Source organism: Patella vulgata, chromosome 2 (assembly GCF_932274485.2).
Source record: "Patella vulgata chromosome 2, xgPatVulg1.2, whole genome shotgun sequence".
Lineage (NCBI taxonomy): Eukaryota > Metazoa > Mollusca > Gastropoda > Patellidae > Patella > Patella vulgata.
This window is the reverse complement of record NC_065880.2, coordinates 87,555,962-87,576,378: the sequence shown is the minus strand read 5'-3', so window position 1 is coordinate 87,576,378 and position 20,417 is coordinate 87,555,962. Positions and strand designations below refer to the sequence as shown.

Here is a 20,417-nt window from a genome sequence, read left to right as displayed (position 1 = left end):
TAGTCTCTACTGTTATATTTGTCAGTTATATTTGAGCAGAAATATAAATCTGGGAAAAATGGAATGATGCGAACGATGCATGATATAATTGTCAATTGGTCAGTTTCATCAGCGATTTCCCGCACGTATTGCCTCTTTCAGAACGAACAATGATTCGCGCGCAAATTTGAAGAGGTTAGTGGTCGCATTCGACCAGATGAGGAAGGGATGCTGCCGACTATAAAGGTCCGCTTATACTGAACGCGACCGTAAACTGCAACCTCTGCGAATTTCCGCGCGAATCATCGTTCATACTAAAAGCGATTGACGATACGTACGGAAATTTGCAGATGAAAAGTCATGCATGTATGACTTTTGACCTCGCACTCAGGTTGGCTAATGAAAATCGTTCGCGTAAATTTTTCCCAAAAGATCGCTCTGAAGGCAATCTAGCTCTGCGGTTTTCCGCGCGAACAAAAATTCGGCCGCGTTCGCGTGTGTCGTCAGTATAAACGACTTCATTGAAATGGCATGTAAGCAATCAAATTAAACCCCATTTCATTTCAGGTTTAGAGTGTCATATGGCCGCGGGGTGGGGGTGGGGGTAAGGACAATTGATACTGGTCTGTTTTATATAGATCATCATTATTATGAGAAGGTGCAATATAGGCTACAAAACGGAATGGCCCAATGTTTCACTATGGTGTTTCTGCCTTAGGTACGTCGGTCGGTCACGCGGTATACAGACAACTCATCCCAAAGACAACTCATCCCAATAAAAGACAACTCATCCCAATATAAAAGACAACTCATCCCAATATAAAAGACTACTCATCCCAACTTTAAAACATGGGTAAAGTTATAAGACAAGTTATAAGACAACTCATCCCAACAAATTTAAGTGCTTGGTCTAATACAATTGCTTTCTTTGAAGACCACTCAGACCAAAACCAATCTGATTTTATCTTAAAGGGACAATAACACTCTTGCTGGCTTGACAGCTCCAGAAAATAAATAATAGCCTTATTCTAAGTACTAGATGTTTAAAGGAGCTAAGTCGCTAGTATTTGGGACCTAGAAATTGACACAAATGCGAGTAGTAATATCTCTGTCAAAGATGACTGCCTTAACACGGGGTGGTACTTTTTACCGCCGACCACCGCCGACTACCGCCGACCAATACTTTTACCGCCGACCGTCGTGAAATTACCGCCGACCGTAATATAATTACCGCCGACCAAATACTTGTTACCGCCGACCAAATTCTTAATGATTCCTTGTTACCGCCGACTATATAAAATTAATTAAATTATTAGTGACAAATAAATAGATTTGGTTAAATACACAGAGTTTGATAAAAATATAGATTTTATTATATATAAAAATGTTCGACAACCCTAACCCTCGCACTAATAGAAGATAGGCCTAAAATGTTATTTATTTATAACCAGTGGCTGAAACAATCTTGATATTTTTTTTTATTTGCCCTTCAATATCTAAATCGTAGTTTGTCCTTCCATATTCTTTAAAATATATATGAATGTTTTTCGACAGTTGTACGTGATTACACCTCAAATAAAAAATAACATTCTTGTATTCTTTTTTATAAAAAAAACAACCGTAAAATAGTCGGCGGTAACAAGGAATCATTAAGCATTTGGTCGGCGGTAACAAGTATTTGGTCGGCGGTAATTATATTACGGTCGAAAGTCATTACAATGCGGTCGGCGGTAAAAAGTATTTGGTCGGCGTTAATTACACGACGGTCGGCGGTAAAAAGCATTTGGTCGGCGGTAGTCGGCGGTGGTCGGCGGTAAAAAGTACCACCGCCTTAACACGTGCCGTCACAGCACGCGGGGTCAATATCATTGGCTGAATGGCGCGTGCATTGTTTACGTAAGACGTTACTGCTTCGGGCGGAATGCTGCCTTTTAGTCATTTTAAACCCATTTACACTAAATAGGAAATAATTTTTTCCTACAAATACGTCAAACGCCTTTATTTATATTGGAATACATAAAAAAAATGTTTTAGAATTTAATTTGTCGCAGGAAAAAAGTTAATATTTCTGTCTCATTAAGTCGCATCGATGTCGTCCTTATCAGTGATGGTAACGGCCTAGCGAAAATTCACTGCTGATCAGTGTGAGGGCCGTTGTGACCACATCCCGGATTAAGAACTCGTATCATTCCTTTGAAGAGAAAAAAAATCGAGATGGTCAACCCCCTTTCAAAATTTGTATTACAGAATTGTAACATGTTGGGTCCATGATGTTTATAAAACCTAATATCATCGAAATATCCCCCAAAATAATGTTATAACCGAAGATATGGCATGGATTTAATATTGATATTAAAATCAATGGATGAAAGAGTAATCAGTCTGATCCCATCGAGACAAGCTTTCTAAATAGAGTTCCCTCCCATTCATTAATCGAGCAAATTACTTGCGACCCGGTTTCTATTCTTTTGGAAACGATATTTTCGTTTTATTTTTCTTTTCTTTACTAAACACGGTTAGAAAAAATTAGAGAATGGAAAATGATGAATTAATTATTTATTTCCAATAGGTTTCGTTTTAAAGAAATAATCTTACATTTTTACCTAACCAAGGGGAGGTCACTACCAGTGTAACAAAAAAAAAATGTCAAGGCTTGTTAGAACGCACAATTTTTGTGTTTATGTAATTTGTTTTTATTGAAGTGACAGTCATGCAATCGTCTGCTAAATACACCATGTTTGCCGTGAAAAACATTTACTCTAGTTTAAGACAACAGTTACGGTCGTTTCGCACGGCATGTAAATGCCACGACAAACAAGTTCCTAGATCGTCACCGATTCGACCGATCGGTAGAATATCAAACTGGGGACAAGCAGGATTTATGTTGATAATCCCTGTAACATCTTTTTGTTTGGGTACCTGGCAGATTAAACGCCGAGAACAGAAATTAGAGATGATAAAACTTCTTGAAGAAAAGACAACCGCTCCACCAGTTCCGTTACCGCAGACCCGGAAAGAAGTTGAAGAACTTGAATACAGAAAGGTCAAAGTACGGGGGAGGTTTGATTATAGCAAGGAAATGGTTATTGGTCCCAGACACAATATCATTGCAAAGTTGGGAACAGAAGGAAACATGCAAGCAACGTCTACGATTGGTGGCTACATTGTGGTGCCGTTTATTTTATCAGACAGTAATCGAACAATATTAGTTAATAGAGGATATGTTCCAAAACGATTAATTCCAGCGGAAAAACGCCCCGAGGGGCAAATAGAAGGAGAAATAGAATTAGTGGGTGTTGTTAGGAAAAACGAGCAGAGAAATGTTTTCATGTCCAAATCGGCAACTGATCCAACAAAATATGGTTATTGGATGTATCGGGACATAGACCTAATGGCGGAAATCGCAAATACAGAACCAATATTTATTGATGCAGTCTACGAATCCACCATTCCTGGTGGTCCGATTGGCGGGCAAACAAAAGTACAGTTACGAAATGAACATTTGAGCTATATTTTTACCTGGTACACGCTGTCTTTTCTTACATTTTGGATGTGGAAAAAAACTTATTATAACAAAGCCATACCAGATAGGGCCATGGACTATATTTCTAGAATGAAAGCAAAGTGAAGTAAATATGTGTCTAGGTAGATTGTGACAATAAAATGATTTTTTTTGAAGACTTATATTATTAATTGTAAAAAAATATATAGATCTAAATCTGATTAAAGCACATATCCTATTTTGTTTCGTTTTTTATAGTTCAAAATTTCGTTTTATTTCTCTGGAAGAGTTGTTATATAACTTGCTTCCAGGATGGCGTGAGGGATTAGCCAATGAAACCATCTGTTAAGGCGACTACTTGGCGTGCGATGCACGGAACTGTTGGTAAACGATGATTGATTAATCAATGTCTGACGTCATAGGGTCAAAAGCCTTTCGTACAACCTCTGATGCAACCTTTTACTCCCACCGGTCAGATCTTCATGTAGTAGAGGCCATCGAAAGTATAAAAAAAAACGAAATAAAAGATAGATCTGTATTTTAATCAAGTTGTATGGATCTGATCTTGGTTGTTTCCAAATGCTGTCTAGAAATACATATTTAATGTACGATAGTATGTTATTGAATTTCTAGGGGGGGGGGGATGGCTGAATGGTTAGCGTGCGCGCGCTGTATCATAAAGTCTGTCATTGAGTTGACTGGCGTGGTTTCGAATCCCAGGTTGTATGTGGCAAGGAGCAGGGTCGCCTGTCCAACCTCGTGGGTTTTCTCCCGGTCCTTCGGTTTCCTCCCACTGCTAAACACCCCTACGCGCAAGCGAATTATGTAAATAAAAATTAAACCATATATTAGTCCCTAAATGACCTAGTTTGTGTCGAGTGGACGTTAAACCCCGTTTCTCTCTCTCTCTCTATTGAATTTCTTGTGTTTTTCAAGCGTTCCCATTGTCCGTTAGCCTACAGTCCATGCACAATTTCTTGTGACCACTGAACCGTTCCGATTTTTTGATGCTTTTTTATAAACTAAAATTGGAAATCTATATAAGTGTCGGGTAGCCGTTCCAGATTTCTCACATGAGGCGATAGTTTCGTTCCTCTTAATGAACTCTTCAGGTTAAAGTGAGATTGTATGGCTGTTCCCTTTATAATCTTTGAGAGGCATTTAGTGATTAGGTAACACAATAACAGAACACATTTTTTATGGGAAACAATCACTGGTTTTATTCTAAAAGCACGACGTTTCGACAAGTATCCTCTTATCGTTATCAAGCACAATGACATTTAGTAAACTTGAGGTCAATATATACAAAATTCATAGTGAAACCATTTACATAGATTAAATAACTATGAATTTCATATACATTGACCTCAAGTTTACTAAATGTCATTGTGCTTGATAACGATAAGAGGATACTTGTCGAAACGTCATGCTTTTAGAATAAAACCAGTGATTGTTTCCCATAAAAATTGTGTTCTGTTATTGTGTTCCCTTTATAGTTATACAGAATCGTCATTGGGAAGTGAAGCACAGTAGAAGTCTGAGGGGTTGGATGGCTGAATGGTTTGAAGCATGTGCGTTAAATCACATGGTCTGCCATAAGTCGGAGCTGCGGTGGCTAGGTGGTTAATATGCTGGCTCGCTAGCCTGGAGGTCGGGTGTTCGATCCCTGCATTAGCCGAGAAACTTCATCCAGATTTTCCGACGTGGTTTCCCCTTGTCAGTGGCGCAGAACGGAGGGCCTGACAAGGACAGCTGTCTAGTCCTTCGGATGATACGCAAACCGAGGTCCCGTGTTTATATTGGAATGCACGTAAAAGATCCCCTGGCAGTTGGAATTCAATATAAGAGTAGGCGATAGTGCCGCTGCCCGGGCAAAATTTTCCTCATAGCACACTGTATGGCGTATGCCCGTCTTCATTAGCCCAGGTTAGGAACAGAACAGTAGGATGTTAAACTTCATTTCAATTCATTTCATTTCTCTCATAAGTCAAGTGGCGTGGTTTCAAATCCCCGCTTGTACGTGGCAAGGAGTAGGGTCACCCGGACAACCCTGTGGATTTTCTCCGTGTTTTTAAGTTACTTCCCACTGCTAAAGAACCCTACCCACAAGCGAATTATTTAAAATAAAATTGAACTGTATGTTAGTCCTGAAATGACCTAGTGTTGGCTGAGAAAGTTCATCAAGATTTTCCGGCGTGGTTTCCCCTTGTCAGTGGCAATGGACAAGGTATAATTGATTGGATGGGTCGAAAAACCTAGGTCCTGTGTACACATTGGCATGCGCCATGCACATAAAAGAACCCATGACAGTTGGAAATGAAATGAAATGGGGTGTTTAACGTCCTACTGTTCTGCTCCTAACCTGGGCTAATGAAGCAAGCATACACCAAACAGTGGACTATGGGTGAAATTTTGTCCAGAAAGCAGCACTACGGCCTACTCTTATATCGAATTCCAACTGTCAAGGGATCATTTATGTGCACGACAATTTGTACACAGGACCTCGGTTTTTCGTCCCATCGGAACGACTAGACAGCTGTCCTTGTCAGGCCCTCCGTTCTGCATCACTGACAAGGGGAAACCATGCTGGAAAATCTGGATGAACTTTCTCGGCCAATGCCCGAACTCCAGGCTAGCTTGGAAGTTGGTATTCGAAATTAAAGAGTAGGCTGTAGTGCCCCTGTCCCTCATAGCTCTGTATGGCGTTTATTAGCCCAGTCAGTGCAGAACAATAGGACATTAAATCCCATTTCATTTATGTTCCAATTAATTCAATATTGGGAATGGCATACAACCAGAATCTTAAATTTACCGTTAAAACTCAGTAAAATGGGAGCATAATGAAAAGCTATCAGATGATAAATTTAGAGGTTTACTGCCGACAAAACTGGAGGATATAGGTGATGTCTGAAGTCTCGTGGCCAACAGAGGAGGATCTAGGTGATGTCTGAAGTCTCGTGGCCAACAGAGGAGGATCTAGGTGATGTCTGAAGTCTCGTGGCCAACAGAGGAGGATCTAGGTGATGTCTGAAGTCTCGTGGCCAACAGAGGAGGATCTAGGTGATGTCTGAAGTCTCATGGCCAACAGAGGAGGATCTAGTAGATAACTGAAGTCTCGCGGCCAACAGAGAAGAATCTAGTAGATGTCAGTCTTATGACACAGACACACAAAAAGATTGGGTGTGGCTGTCCCTGGGGGTCGGAAATGCACCAAAAAAAATACAGGCCATCCTTTGGGTATAAGGAATAAAAAGAGGCACGTCTCTAACTCAATATCATCAACAGTCTTTGACATTGCAAACACAACTGATTGGTCAATTTAAGGGGGTCACTAGCTTTCATTCTTCTCATATTCAGGATACGGGGCCATGATGGCTAAGTGGGTAAGACGCTGGCTCGCTAGCCTGGAGGTCGGGTGTTCGATCCCTGCATTGGCCGAGAAAGTTCATCCAGATTTTCCAGCGTGGTTCCCCTTTGTCAGTGATACAGGATTGAGGGTCTGACAAGGACAGCTGTCTAGTCAATCGGATGGGACAAAAAAACGAGATCCCATGTACACATTGGCGACCACGTAAAAGATCGCTTAACAGTCAGTTGGAATTTGATATAAGAGTAGGCCGTATTGCCACTGTCCGGGCAAAATTTCCCTCATAGCACACTGTATGGCGTATGCCCGTCTTCATTAGCCCAATTCGGAGCAGAACGGTAGGATGTTAAACCCAATTTCATTTCATTTCAAATACATGGTGGTGAGCTGCAGCCCCTAAAGACCATGCCTTAATCCGACCTTGACGGAAGATGATATATTTACTGCAATACGTGGAATTCAATCCTTTTATCAAACAGTTGCATAAAAAACGAAAAATGAAATGGGCTTTACGATATTACTTTTCTGCACAAAACCGGGATTTTGCCATGACAGTGTGCCCTTATTTCATTTTTCATCTGGAATACATGGGATGTTGGGTTTTTTATCCTATCCGAATGACTAGATGCTAATTTCACCCATATATTCCGGACATGTTCTACCCTTTTTTTCATACGCTCGACCAGGAATATGCCCAATCGGATATCCCAAGGTATAGTTTTCCTTGCATGACCCTCTTCTGCACCAATGACAAGGCTGGAAAATCGTGAGGAACAAGCTTGAAACCGGGACTTCCAGATTAATGAGTCAGGATTGTAGGCTACTCACCGAACCATCTAGGCAGCATGTCAGGATTAAATTTACTTTTATTTTATATACATGAAGTCTGAGACAGGCAGTGTCTGGTTAACTATAGATTTTAATAGGCTACAGTCTATGTCCTCAAAGGGGGTTTGGATGGCCGAATGGTTACCGTGTGCGCGTTGTATCAAAAGGTCTGTCATTGAGACAACTGGCGTGGTTTCGATTCCCCTGTTGTATGTGACAAGAAGTAGGGTCCCCTGTCCAACCTCAAGGGTTTTCTCCGGTTTCCTCCCACTGCTAAAGACCCCTATGCGCCAGCCATTTATTGAAATAAAATTGAATCATGTTAGCCCCGAAATGTCCTAGTTTGTGTTGAGTGGACGTTAAACCCCATTTCTCTCTCTCACTATCTCTATGTCCTCAAAATCTATGAATTGTGATAGGGTTCATCCCGATCCGTCAGGTTTGTAAAATCAGTCCAATGATTGGAAGAGGACCAACAAGAATTGGGAACAAAAGACTGACAGACAGTCGGGGGGATGACAATATACCCCTCCCCTACATGAAATATGGATGTATATAAAAAAAGAACATAATATTTGAATGTTTATTATTTAAAACTCAACAACTACATTGACTGCCATAATAGTTTTTATAATATGTAAATGACGTTATCATTGACTGCCATAATAGTTTTTATAATATGTACATGACGTTATCATTGACTGCCATAATAGTTTTTATAATATGTACACGACACAATTATTCCTATAGACATATGATAAGGGTAATATAACAATAATATTTACATACATCAAGTTATCAATGAATACTAATGAAATGAAATGGTATTTAATGACATGTCAGCACCAGCCAGGCTATATTGTGCCAGACAATCCAATACGACCAATAGTGAACAATGATAGGTTATATAGTATACAAGGTAGGTATTAACACTATTAATTAATTAATCAATACCACAAAATAATTCTATAATTTCAGTAATAATGACTTCTATAATTTCAGTAATAATGACTTCTATAATTTCAGTAATAATGACTTCTATAATTTCAGTAATAATGACTTCTATAATTCAAGTAATAATAAATTCTATAATTTCAGTAATAATAAATTCTATAATTTCAGTAATAATGACTTCTACAAGCCAACAGTGAGGCTGATGTCCCCCGCCGAAATACCGAAATAAAAAGATGACACATATTAATTAATCGCACATTTATTTTTTTCAAAAGTATCAAGCATTTAAACCATACATTAAGTTTCATCATTCTCTACCAGACAGAATCAAGATTATCTTGTCCCAAACCATCGACAAATGAAATCAATTAGCTCTGCTTAGCTAGCGTCAGCTCGAAATGTTTATCATTGAACTCAGTCAAGACATTCACCTAATGAACATCTACATCAAGTTTAAACATTCTCCTAATGAACATCTACATCAAGTTTAAACATTCACCTACGCCAAGTTTAAACATTCTACCTCAATTAGGAGAGTTATTGTGTTCCAAAGTCTCAACCAATCAAATTGCTTATCACTCTGCTTACCCTGAGCAGAAAATGCTCATAATCGAACTTAGTCAAGTTTCATCACTCTCACTTAATTAGAACTAAAGTTATCGTGCCCCAAAGCATCAACCAATCAAATTGCTTCCCCTAAGCAGAAAATGCTCATCTTCGAATTCCATCAAGACACTGACCTAATAAACACCTGCACCAAGTTTGACCATTCTAGGTAAATTAGAAAGAGTTATTGTGTCCCAAAAAGTGTGACAGACAGACAGACGGACGAACCCATTTTAATAGTCCCCTGCTTTCTTCGAAAGGCGGGGGACAATAAAGTGAAAAGAGGGCCATAACTCTAACTCTAGACGTAATAAACAGAAATTCAAAGGGCTTCTTCGTTTCACTAATTTAAATAATGCATATAAATTTCACAAAGATTGGATGATAACTTTTGGCGTTCAACAAAATGAAACAAGGGCCGTAACCCTTGACGTAATAAACGGAAATTATTAAAATTAATTGGACTCCTTCATCTTACTAATGTAAACATATATCAATTTCAAAACAATTGGATCATAACTTTTGGCGTTGGGGCATGTACAAGAAATCGTGGACAATATACCTCCACATTTATACGTGGGCGTATAAAAATTGTGACCTTGAGAGGGCCCACTAGCTAAAAATAATCTTTTGTACAGTCAGGGGGCATAATCCATGAAATATTTATCCGATACATGCCAATATCGAAAGGTACCGGGACATAAACATATATTTCAAGTTTCATCAAAATAGGATAAAATGAACATTTTAACTCAATTCGAAGGAGAGTTATTGTGTTCCAAAGTCTCAGCAAATCAAATTGCTTATCGCTCTGCTTAATCTGAGCAGAAAATGCTCATTATCGATCTTAGTCAAGGTATTACTGTAATGAAACTATACACCAAGTTTCATCACTCTCACTTAATTAGAACTAAAGTTATAGTGTCCCAAAGCATCAACCAATCAAATTGTTTATCTACTTAATTAGAACTAAAGTTATAGTGTCCCAAAGCATCAACCAATCAAATTGTTTATCTCTGCTTACCCTAAGCGGAACGGACAGACAAACAGACAGACGGACGAACGAACCCATTTTAATAGTTCCCTGCTTTCTTCGAAAGGCGGGGGACAATAAGCATGAACATTTACTCAATTCGAAGATCAACCAATCAAATTGTTTATCTCTGCTTACCATAAGCGGAACGGACAGACAGACAAACAGACAGACGGACGAACCCATTTTAATAGTTCCCTGCTTTCTTCGAAAGGCGGGGGACAATCAAAGTAGGAGAGTTATTGTTTTCCAAAGTCTCGACAATCAAAGTAGGAGAGTTATTGTTTTCCAAAGTCTCGACCAATCAAATTGCGTATCGCTCTGCTTACCCTGAGCAGAAAATGCTCATTATCAAACTTAGTCAAGGTATTACTGTAATGAAACTATACACCAAGTTTCATCAATCTCACTTAATTAGAACTAAAGTTATCGTGTCCCAAAGCATCAACCAATCAAATTGCTTATCTCTGCTTACCCTAAGCGGAAAATGCTCATCTTCGAACTCCATCAAGGCATTGACCTAATCAACACATACACCAAGTTTGAACATTCTAGCTCAATTAGGAAGAGAGTTATCGTGCCCCAAAGTATCAACCAATCAAATTGCTTATCTCTGCTTACCCTAAGCGGAAAATGCTCATCTTCGAACTCCATCAAGGCATTGACCTAATAAACACATACACCAAGTTTGAACATTCTAGCTCAATTAAAAGTTATCGTGTCCCAAAGCATCAACCAATCAAATTGCTTATCTCTGCTTACCCTAAGCGGAAAATGCTCATCTTCGAACTCCATCAAGGCATTGACCTAATCAACACATACACCAAGTTTGAACATTCTAGCCCAATTAGGAAGAGAGTTATCGTGTCCCAAAGCATCAACCAATCAAATTGCTTATCTCTGCTTACCCTAAGCGGAAAATGCTCATCTTCGAACTCCATCAAGGCATTGACCTAATAAACACATACACCAAGTTTGAACATTATAGCTCAATTAGGAAGAGAGTTATTGTGTCCCAAAGAGTGTGACGGACAGACAGACGGACAGACAGACGGACAGACAGACAGACGGACGAACCCATTTTAATAGTCCCCTGCTTTCTTCGAAAGGCGGGGGACAATAATTTCAGTAATAATGACTTCTATAATTTCAGTAATAATGACTTCTATAATTTCAAAAATAATGAATTCTATTATTTCAGTAATAATGACTTCTATAATTTCAGTAATAATGAATTCTATAATTAACACCTATAAACAATCATTTTGGAATTTTAAAAATATATAATTTTATATTCAGATCAATCAAATGCCCTTTACATCAAAAATCTGAGGATCATTGATAGTTTTTATTTTATATTTTTAGACTTTTTACATAATTTTCTCTATGACTGGCCTGCATATATAAATGCAAGCTATAAATTGAGTAAACATACTTGCAGAAACCACAGAAAAAAAAATTCTCTTTTATAAGACAGTCTTGAAAATATTATCTTTATCCATAAGATTAATATCACTATGGGTGAAAATCTTTTTTTTTATCATTATCTCTGTACAAAATAAACCACAGAAAAAACATTCCCTTTAATAAGACATTCTTGTAAATATAATCTTTATCAATAAGATTAATATCACTATGGGTGAAAAATCTTTTTTTATCATTATCTCTGTACAAAATAAATTAAACAGCAAGTAAAGAATATATTTTAAAAAAAAAATAAATCACTTATTATTTAAACTACAACATATTGCAACATGTATATTATAATTATATCGGTAATTATTTTTAATAGGCCTGCTTGAGAAATAAAAATGTTTGGCGGGAAAAATTTTTGTACATAAAAATTATCATCCAAATGTGAGCCCTGGCAACATACCAAGAACAACATGATCATCCTGCAAGTAATTTTTATTGATTGGTTCGGGGACAAGATACAGTTAAAGATACATTATGGGAGATTAGATAAAGAGGTGGCAGTTCTCACTATAATAGTTAACCAGCGGCTGCCAGACAGGATACGACAATGTACGTCCACATGAAAATGTGGGCATATAAAAACTAGATAATGTAAAGGGAATTTGTTGAAAATTTCAGTCACATTAATCCACTCTGAACCGAGAATTTAGCGATTGAATTTTTGGCCTAGCCTTGATCATCATAACCATTCGGCCATCCAACCCCCCTGCATCAACCAGGATGAAGATAGGATATGTATTGAGGGGAGGGGTATAAAATATATACAATGTAATGTGAGACATTGTATGTAATGTGAGATATTAATATATACATTGTATGTATTGTGAGATATCAATATACATAATGTAATGTGATACATTAACATTGTATGTATTGTGAGGCATTAACATTGTATGTAATGTGAGACATTGTATGTAATGTGAGATATTAATATACACAATGTAATGTGAGATATTAATATACACAATGTAATGTGAGATATCAATATACACAATGTAATGTGAGATATCAATATACACAATGTAATGTGAGATATTAACACACATTGTAATACTATGTACTGTGAGATATTAATATACATAATGTAATTTTGGACTTTAACATACCGGTAATAACATAATGTGAGGTTGTGTGTAATGTAAGATATTAACACTGTATGTAATAGTATGAGATAGTAACATTGAATGTAATGTGAGACATTAACATACATAATATAATGTGAGATTGTATGTAATGTGAGATATTAAGATACACAATGTAATGTGAGATACTAACACATACGGTGTAATGTGGGATGTTAACATTGTATGTAATATGGGGATATCAATATACACAATGTAATGTGAGATACTAACACATACGGTGTAATGTGGGATGTCAACATTGTATGTAATGTGGGGATATCAATATACACAATGTAATGTGAGATACTAACATATACAATGTAATGGGGGACGTCAACATGGAATGTAATGGGGGATATCAATATACACAATGTAATGTGAGATATTATTATAGATTACCCAATATGTGATATTAATATTGTGATAATATTTTATAGTACTTATATATAATACTAACTATGGTATATCTAAAATATTCATTATTAAATAATCCGATTTGGCACAATGTAAGAAGTAATTGTAAATATTTTTAGTGAAATGTATCAATAATACTCGTCAGATTCTCCTTGTGGTCGATCTCTGATGATTCATTCGCTGGTTGAAAAACTCACTCAATGATCTTCAGTAGCAAAGTTACATAAATCATAAACAGCCAGAGCTTGTGAAAACAAACACTTCAAGGCAAATGGTGTAAAGAAACAAAGAAACTGTTAGTACAAAATGTGGCCATCGTGTGGGCTGTCAAGTTTCACACAAAATAAAGGGTGATATCACTTAATGGAATATCAGAACCCTGGCTATGGATTATGGAATATCAGAGCTTGGCTATTGTATATCAGTGTCCTGCCAATGGAATAATCAGAGCCCTAGGTCCTGCCTATGGAATATCAGAGCCCTAGCTATGGTGTATCAGAGTCCTGCCTATGGAATATCAGAGTCCTAGCTGTAGTATATCAGAGTCTTGGCTGTGGTATATGTGTTTACACATGGTGACCAACCTGGTTTGAGAAAACATACGATGGTGTGTTCAACCCCTGTCCATTTTGTGAACTGTCAACTTTAACATAATCTAAAGCGCGTAATTAATCAATTAATCACACTCCACTACATGACCAGAAATTGATAAAACTTTCGCTATTTCAATCGTTGTTGGCTATCTTTAAGTTTTTCTCGATGCGTTGTTTGCCTTGAGTTCTTGTCGTTTTAATTTTGCCAGGTTCTCTTTGGCCATTTCGTTGTTTGGATCAATTTTTAAAGCTTTGTTATAATTCTCTTTCGCTTTTGAAAAGTTTTTCTAAAAAAAAAATAAATAAAAGTGAAATTTATTTCACACTGGAATATGAAACAAGAACTGAGTGAGAAAGGGAGAAATGGGTGTTTATCGTCCACTCGACATAAACTAGGTCATTCGGGTATGGGGTGTTTTGAAAGTTTGAAGTTGATTTCCTTGCATCCGACCCCCCACCCCCCATGACACGTGCCTGCACTGCGGACAAGGAGAATCCACAGATAAAAAATCCTGACAAAATTTCTCGGAAAACATCACGTTCACACCATGACTCCTGTGCAACATATTCGACATACTGCTTGTTTGATGAGACAGAAGATTTTACCAAGACAGTGGCATCCACTTCTCTGATTTTAATTAAAAGGTGTTGTGTCTATGTCCAGGTGTTTCGTCTTATCTACATAGGAGTACGAACCAGGGGGGAAGGGGGGGCAGCTGCCCCCCTAACTTTCGGGCAAGCTGACTTTTCGGGCAGACGGGTAAAGTGAAAAAAATATTATTTCATCTACTTGGCAAAATAAAGTGCCCGAAATCTAATAAAACACTAATTTTAAGGGCTGGAATAGCAGGAAAACGCGTTTGCGGCTGTCAAATTTTCCAAAATTTTCTTGCGGGGTCCATACAAGGTCAGGATCTCTTCTTTGCCTCTCGAAGAAAACCGGCGCCGCTGTCTGTAAACCCGAATTTTTTTCGGGCATTTCTGGTTTTGCTTCCCTTACTGTTATCGAGCCCTAATATAACACTAATTTTACTTTTCTTTTAATTGAATACCACGAATTTGTACAGAGTTGACTATGGATTAAAAAATGTTGCCTGGAGTCGCTCTACTTTGTGCGACATTTTTCGAGCATCGATTATTATTTGTGAATGCACCTGCAACAGTCTGATTGGATGGTTTGAATTCAGAGTGGGATTTCGGTTACAAAACCATTGGATACTTTTGGAGTTTACACGTGCTAGAATAGCAGAAAACGCATTTGCGGTGGTTAAACTTTCAAAATTTTCTCCGGGAGGGTATACCTCCTAACCCAGCGACGATTGATTGGTTGTTTGGAATTCCGGTCAGCCAGGTAGGCTATATTGGACCAAATTGAAGTTGCTGTATTCACAGGCTGGAATAGCAGGAAAACGCGTTTGTTGCAGTTAAATTTTCAAAATTTTCTCCCAACGGTCTTTGTCGTGGACTGTAAACGATTGATTGGAATTCGAGTCAGCCACCTGGGGGGGGGGGGGGCAAGGTAAGCTCCACTCTCTTCGCCTCTCAAGGAAGACCGGCGCTCTCTGTAAACCAGAAATTTTTTTTCGGGCATATCACGTTCTGCCCCCCTAACTGTCATCAAGCCCGTACGCCTATGCTTATCTAGAAATATTTTCTCGTCAGCTCAACTATTTTTATAACGAGGGTTAATATCTGCTTCCATGTAGTGTGTTACTGATGACAGTCCAATAGTAGCCATCCCGCCTTTTCTAGTAACTTTATTCAATAACCGCCTACCTGTACAGGGGCGCCTGAACCCGGGTACCAGGGTATACAAATGGTACCCTGCCCTTTACTGGGTATACATGTATACCCATGCCCTAATGTTGAAAGTTTTCAACCTTTTTACTAGTCTATTCATTTTTAAATGATAGATATGTATTGCTCTCTGGTCGGTCGCGAACCGACTCTCGCACTCTCATTATCAGCTATAAGTGCATGCCTTGGCCAGATGTCTATAATTGGTTAATCGAGTTCATGAGATGATAAAGGCGCTCTAAACAGCGTTTTCGGAATTGACAAATTTCAAAATTTTCTAGAGACCCCCACCCCCTATCTTTTGGTACCTTGGCCCTCGCGCCGTTACGGGCACCCCTGTACCTACCTGTAAATGATGTATTCCACCAGCATGTAAATATCCCATCACATAATTTGAATTGATCTTAATACATTTCTCAAAACACTGAAAAGATTAAAAAAAAAAAAAAAATGTAACATTTTCTTCTTATTATAAAAGATCACCAAGGCAATAGTGGAAATATGCCCACATAGCTCATCAGCAGAAAGAAAGAAACATTTTGGAGAAGTTTTATTATATCTTTTTTAATAAGGCATTGGTTCATTACAAGGTGGACTGGGGTTCAAACGTAAAATCTACTTCTTGGCTTTCTCCGGTTTCCTCTCACTGCTAAATTATTCTATGTGCATATGAATTATAGAAATAAAATAGGTTAGTCCCAAAATGACCTAGTTTGTGTCGAGTGGAAGTGGATGTTGACACATCCCTCCCTCTCCCTCTGGTTAGGGTTTAAGAATTATCCACCCTGGTAGGCTGACGGTAGTTAAATAAGAGCTAACTAGTTATGAAATGAAATGTGCTATGAGGGAATCTTTGGCCGGACAGCGGCACTACAGCCTACTCTTATATCAAATTCCAACTGTAAAGGGATCTTTTATGTGCACGACCTTGGTTTTTCATCCCATCTGAACGACAAGACAGCTGTCCTTGTCAGGCCGTCAGTCTTGAATCACTGACAAGGGGGGGACCATGCTGGAAAATATGGATGAACTTTCTCGGCCAATGCAGGGGTCGAACACCCGACCTCAGGCTAGCGAGCCAGCGTCTCACCCACTTAGCCACTGTGCCCCCGCTCCCTGGTAAGCTGACATGAGCTAAATAAGGGTTTGGGTTGAGTTAAAATCCTTTCTTACTAACCTTTAAAGAATTCTTAAGATCATTTACTTCTCTGTAAATATTACCAAGTTGAAAATTCATTTCCAACATTAACATCTCATTACCGTCTGCTAGATCTAATGCCAAGTGACTGTATTCTATCGCCTGATGTAACGAAAAAATATATTTAATTGACATATTATCCACAATTTGAAAAGAATCATTCAGATTTTACTCAGGGATTCAAATAGGATTCTGGTTGTGATGTAAGTTCAGTATCCTAATCACATGGGGGCGGAGGGTATAATTGGGGTGGTGGGGGGTGGGGGTGATGGAATGGTCTAACACATGGGCGTAAGATCACAAGGTCTGTCAATGAGAGAGAGACAAATAGGGTTTAACGTCCACTCGACACAAACTAGGTCATTTCGGGACTAACATTTGGTTTAATTTTATATCAATAATTCACTTGCTCGTAGGGGTCTTTAGCAGTGGGAGGAAACTGGAGGACTCGTAGAAAACCCATGAGGTTGAACAGGCGACCCTACTCCTTGTCACGTACAACCGGGGATTCGAAACCAAGCCAGTTGACTCAATGACAGGTCTTAAGATACAACGCACATGTGCTAACCATTCGGCCATCCACCCCTCCCCCCCTTCTTTCATTGAGTTAAGTGGCATGGTTTCGATTCCCCACTTGAATGTGACAAGGAGTAGGGTCGCCTATCCAACCTCGTGGGTTTTCTCTGGGTCCTCCGGTTTCCTCCCACTGCTAAAAGAGTCCTTCGTGCAAGCAAATTATTGAAATAAAATTGAACTACATGTTAGTCCCGAATATTATTTTTGAATATTATTCATAATACCTTGATGATTGCCATTAAAGTTTAACTGCAAAAATGGATAATCAAGACTTTGTTTATTATCGTTACAATGGTAACAATGGCAATCGAGGCTACAATGTTATTAAAATGAGGATTTGTCACAAATTTTCAGCATATTCCCATTACATTATCTATTATTTACCTATTTATCTAATCTTCCATAATGTATCTTTAAACGACATCCTGGGAATAAATAAAAGCTTACCTTATTTAGTTGTTTTTTTGAGGCCGAAATGGCTACCATTAATTGTAAACAAGGCAGATTGTTAGGATCATGATTCAACACATTTAATGAAATACTTTCAGCTTCGTCCGTCTCATTTTCACTATATAATATACGAGCCTGGAAATAAACAACAACAATGTGAAATGAACTTGCTTTAGATCATAAGGTCTGTCACAGTGTCAAGTGGCGTGGTTTTAATTCCCTGCTTGTACGTGACAAGGAGTAGGAATACCTATCCAACCTCTTGGGTTTTCTTGTGTACTCCAGTTTCCTCCCACGGCTAAAGACACCTACTCACAAGAATATAAAATTGAACAATATGTTAGTCCCGAAATGAGCTAGTTTGTGTTGAATAGGTGTTAAACCCCATTTCTTCCCATTTTCTGCACCAACCAGACTAATGAAGACTTGCATACATCATATGTTGCCTGGACAACAGTGCTACGGCCTACACGTATTTCAAATTTCAACTGCCAAGAGTTCTATTGTGTCTATCAAAAGTTGTTCATTTAATATATGGTATATATATTTATATCAGGGACGACTGGTAGTAAAACTTTTCTAGATTCATCATAATTCATAACTCTTTCTTTCGACCTCACCATAACTGATTCCTAGAGGCCTGCAAATTATTTCTCAGACTATGTATCATTATTGATCAATCACATGTAGTTTCAACAGAGCAAGATCAAAATAGGCCTGAACAATTTTAGTTTTAAAGGTACATGTTAATGATAATTAATGAAAATGACAGCATTTAAAAAAAGTTAAATTTTCGGATACATAAAAAGAGTTATTCCCCTTTAATCACATGAAGATGGATGCAGAAACATCTAGCAATTCACCCAATATACTCCCAAGTCAGTGGAAATTATCTTTCTAAAAATACCAGAACTATATTACGAGTCTGCTTTAAGATGTCACTTACATAATGAGTAGCAGCTTCTGTACTATTTGGAGCTTGTTTGAGGATATTTCTATAGATGGTGAGAGATTCGGGAAGACGTTGTGTTTTATAATATAGCAAACCAAGTTGATCCATCACCTCCACGCTTGGTTTCTTATTTAAAGCTCTATAATATAATAATAATACGATAATTAATATGTGATCATGTCAATAAACTAAAATAAAATTATGAATGTATGGATGAATATGATCTAATATGAACGAGAGAGAGAGAAAGAGAGAGAGAGATGGGGTTTAACGTCCACTCGACACAACTAGGTCATTTCGGGACTAACATATGGTTTGATTTTATTTCAATAATTCGCTTGCGCATCGGGGTCTTTAGCAGTGGAGGAAACCGGAGGACCCGGAGAATACCCACGAGGTTGGACAAGCGACCCTACTCCTTGTCACGTACAACCGGGGATTCGAAACCACGGCAGTTGACTCAATGACAGACTTTATGATACAGCGCGCGCACGCTAACCATTCAGCCATCCAACCCCCCCTAATGTGAACGAAATTGGCCACACACCAATAGCGAGATTTCACAAGACACAGCTTTACTGAAACTACAGATTTGGTGTTGTAGAGATACAAAGAGAAATGGCGTTTAATGTCCACTCAACACAAACTAGATAACTGTACCAAAAACACAACACCAGACAGGCAGATATATCAAGAATACTTTCCAACAGTTTTAAGAAATTTTTCTAATTTTTGGATAAACTCATTCTCCTTGCCCCATGGAAGTTATTAAGTTCCCACTTCTGAAAGAATTCCGCCAGGTTGAAACATTTGATTGACATAATTAACATAATAATGTGCATATTTATAATACGCTATATCCACAAACTAAGTTTATGCTCAAAGCACAACACAATTTCTATCCTAGTCTCTAGGATACAGGTAAAGCCTGATTATCTCCCTTTACCCCTGAACTCTTTTTAAATGTTAAAAAGAGCCCCAACATATGCTGCTTCAAGGAGCGCAACAGTTTTTTGTGTAATACATACACCATCCTACCGGTACCCATTTACAGCTGGGTAGACTGGAATACAGGGATGAAGTGTCTTATTCAAGGACACAAGAATTTGACGCACAATTCGGGTCTCGAACCTGCAACCGTTAGGTCACAAATCCTACTCTCTAACCGTTGCGCCAAATCCCTCCCTCTATGTATTTACCTGTTTAATTGTGTTTCTGCTTCGTTAACTTCACCTAGAATCTGTAAACCAGACACAGCTTTAATTAAATAAAGGGGCGTTCGACTATCTAACGCATACGCTCGCTGAAAACTACTCACAGATTCCTCGTATCTTCCTGAAAATATAAATATATTATGGTTGAAAACCAGATTTTAAATAGCTTACCAACTATATCATTGTAGGAGATGCATCTCTGAAAGGAATGTCATTCAATATATGACATTAAAATACAGATGTGACGTCATCCTTTGATGTTGGCGTACCATTATTATTTAAAATAATGTGCCAAGCGTAGATTATTTATGCTAGTTGAAATTCTGAACTTGCGTGATGTATTTCATTGCAAAG

General features: G+C 38.2%; 2 protein-coding genes across 2 annotated transcripts in view; one reads left to right on the top strand and one right to left on the bottom strand.

The window, feature by feature from the left end:
* Positions 1–2,597: 2,597 nt before the first annotated feature.
* On the top strand, positions 2,598–3,723 carry LOC126811523 (surfeit locus protein 1). The gene has a single exon (XM_050537211.2). It carries the CDS (start codon positions 2,690–2,692, stop codon positions 3,605–3,607), a length of 918 nt encoding a protein of 305 aa, XP_050393168.1. The 5' UTR covers positions 2,598–2,689; the 3' UTR covers positions 3,608–3,723.
* A 4,522-nt stretch (positions 3,724–8,245) lies between these two features.
* LOC126811516 (protein O-mannosyl-transferase TMTC1) overlaps positions 8,246–20,417 on the bottom strand; it is a 74,940-nt gene continuing 62,768 nt past the window's right edge. The window contains exons 13-18 of the mRNA XM_050537188.1: positions 20,049–20,184; positions 18,844–18,988; positions 17,895–18,032; positions 16,851–16,973; positions 16,020–16,097; positions 8,246–14,163 (exon numbers count right to left, since the gene is read on the bottom strand). Coding sequence (XP_050393145.1) covers positions 14,029–14,163; positions 16,020–16,097; positions 16,851–16,973; positions 17,895–18,032; positions 18,844–18,988; positions 20,049–20,184 — 755 coding nt within the window. The 3' untranslated portion in view covers positions 8,246–14,028. The remainder of the gene's footprint in view (positions 14,164–16,019; positions 16,098–16,850; positions 16,974–17,894; positions 18,033–18,843; positions 18,989–20,048; positions 20,185–20,417) is intronic.

Excerpts from the sequence above, each read along its gene's own strand:
- LOC126811523 (XM_050537211.2), top strand. The coding sequence starts at position 2,690 with ATGCAATCGTCTGCTAAATACACCATGTTTGCCGTGAAAAACATTTAC.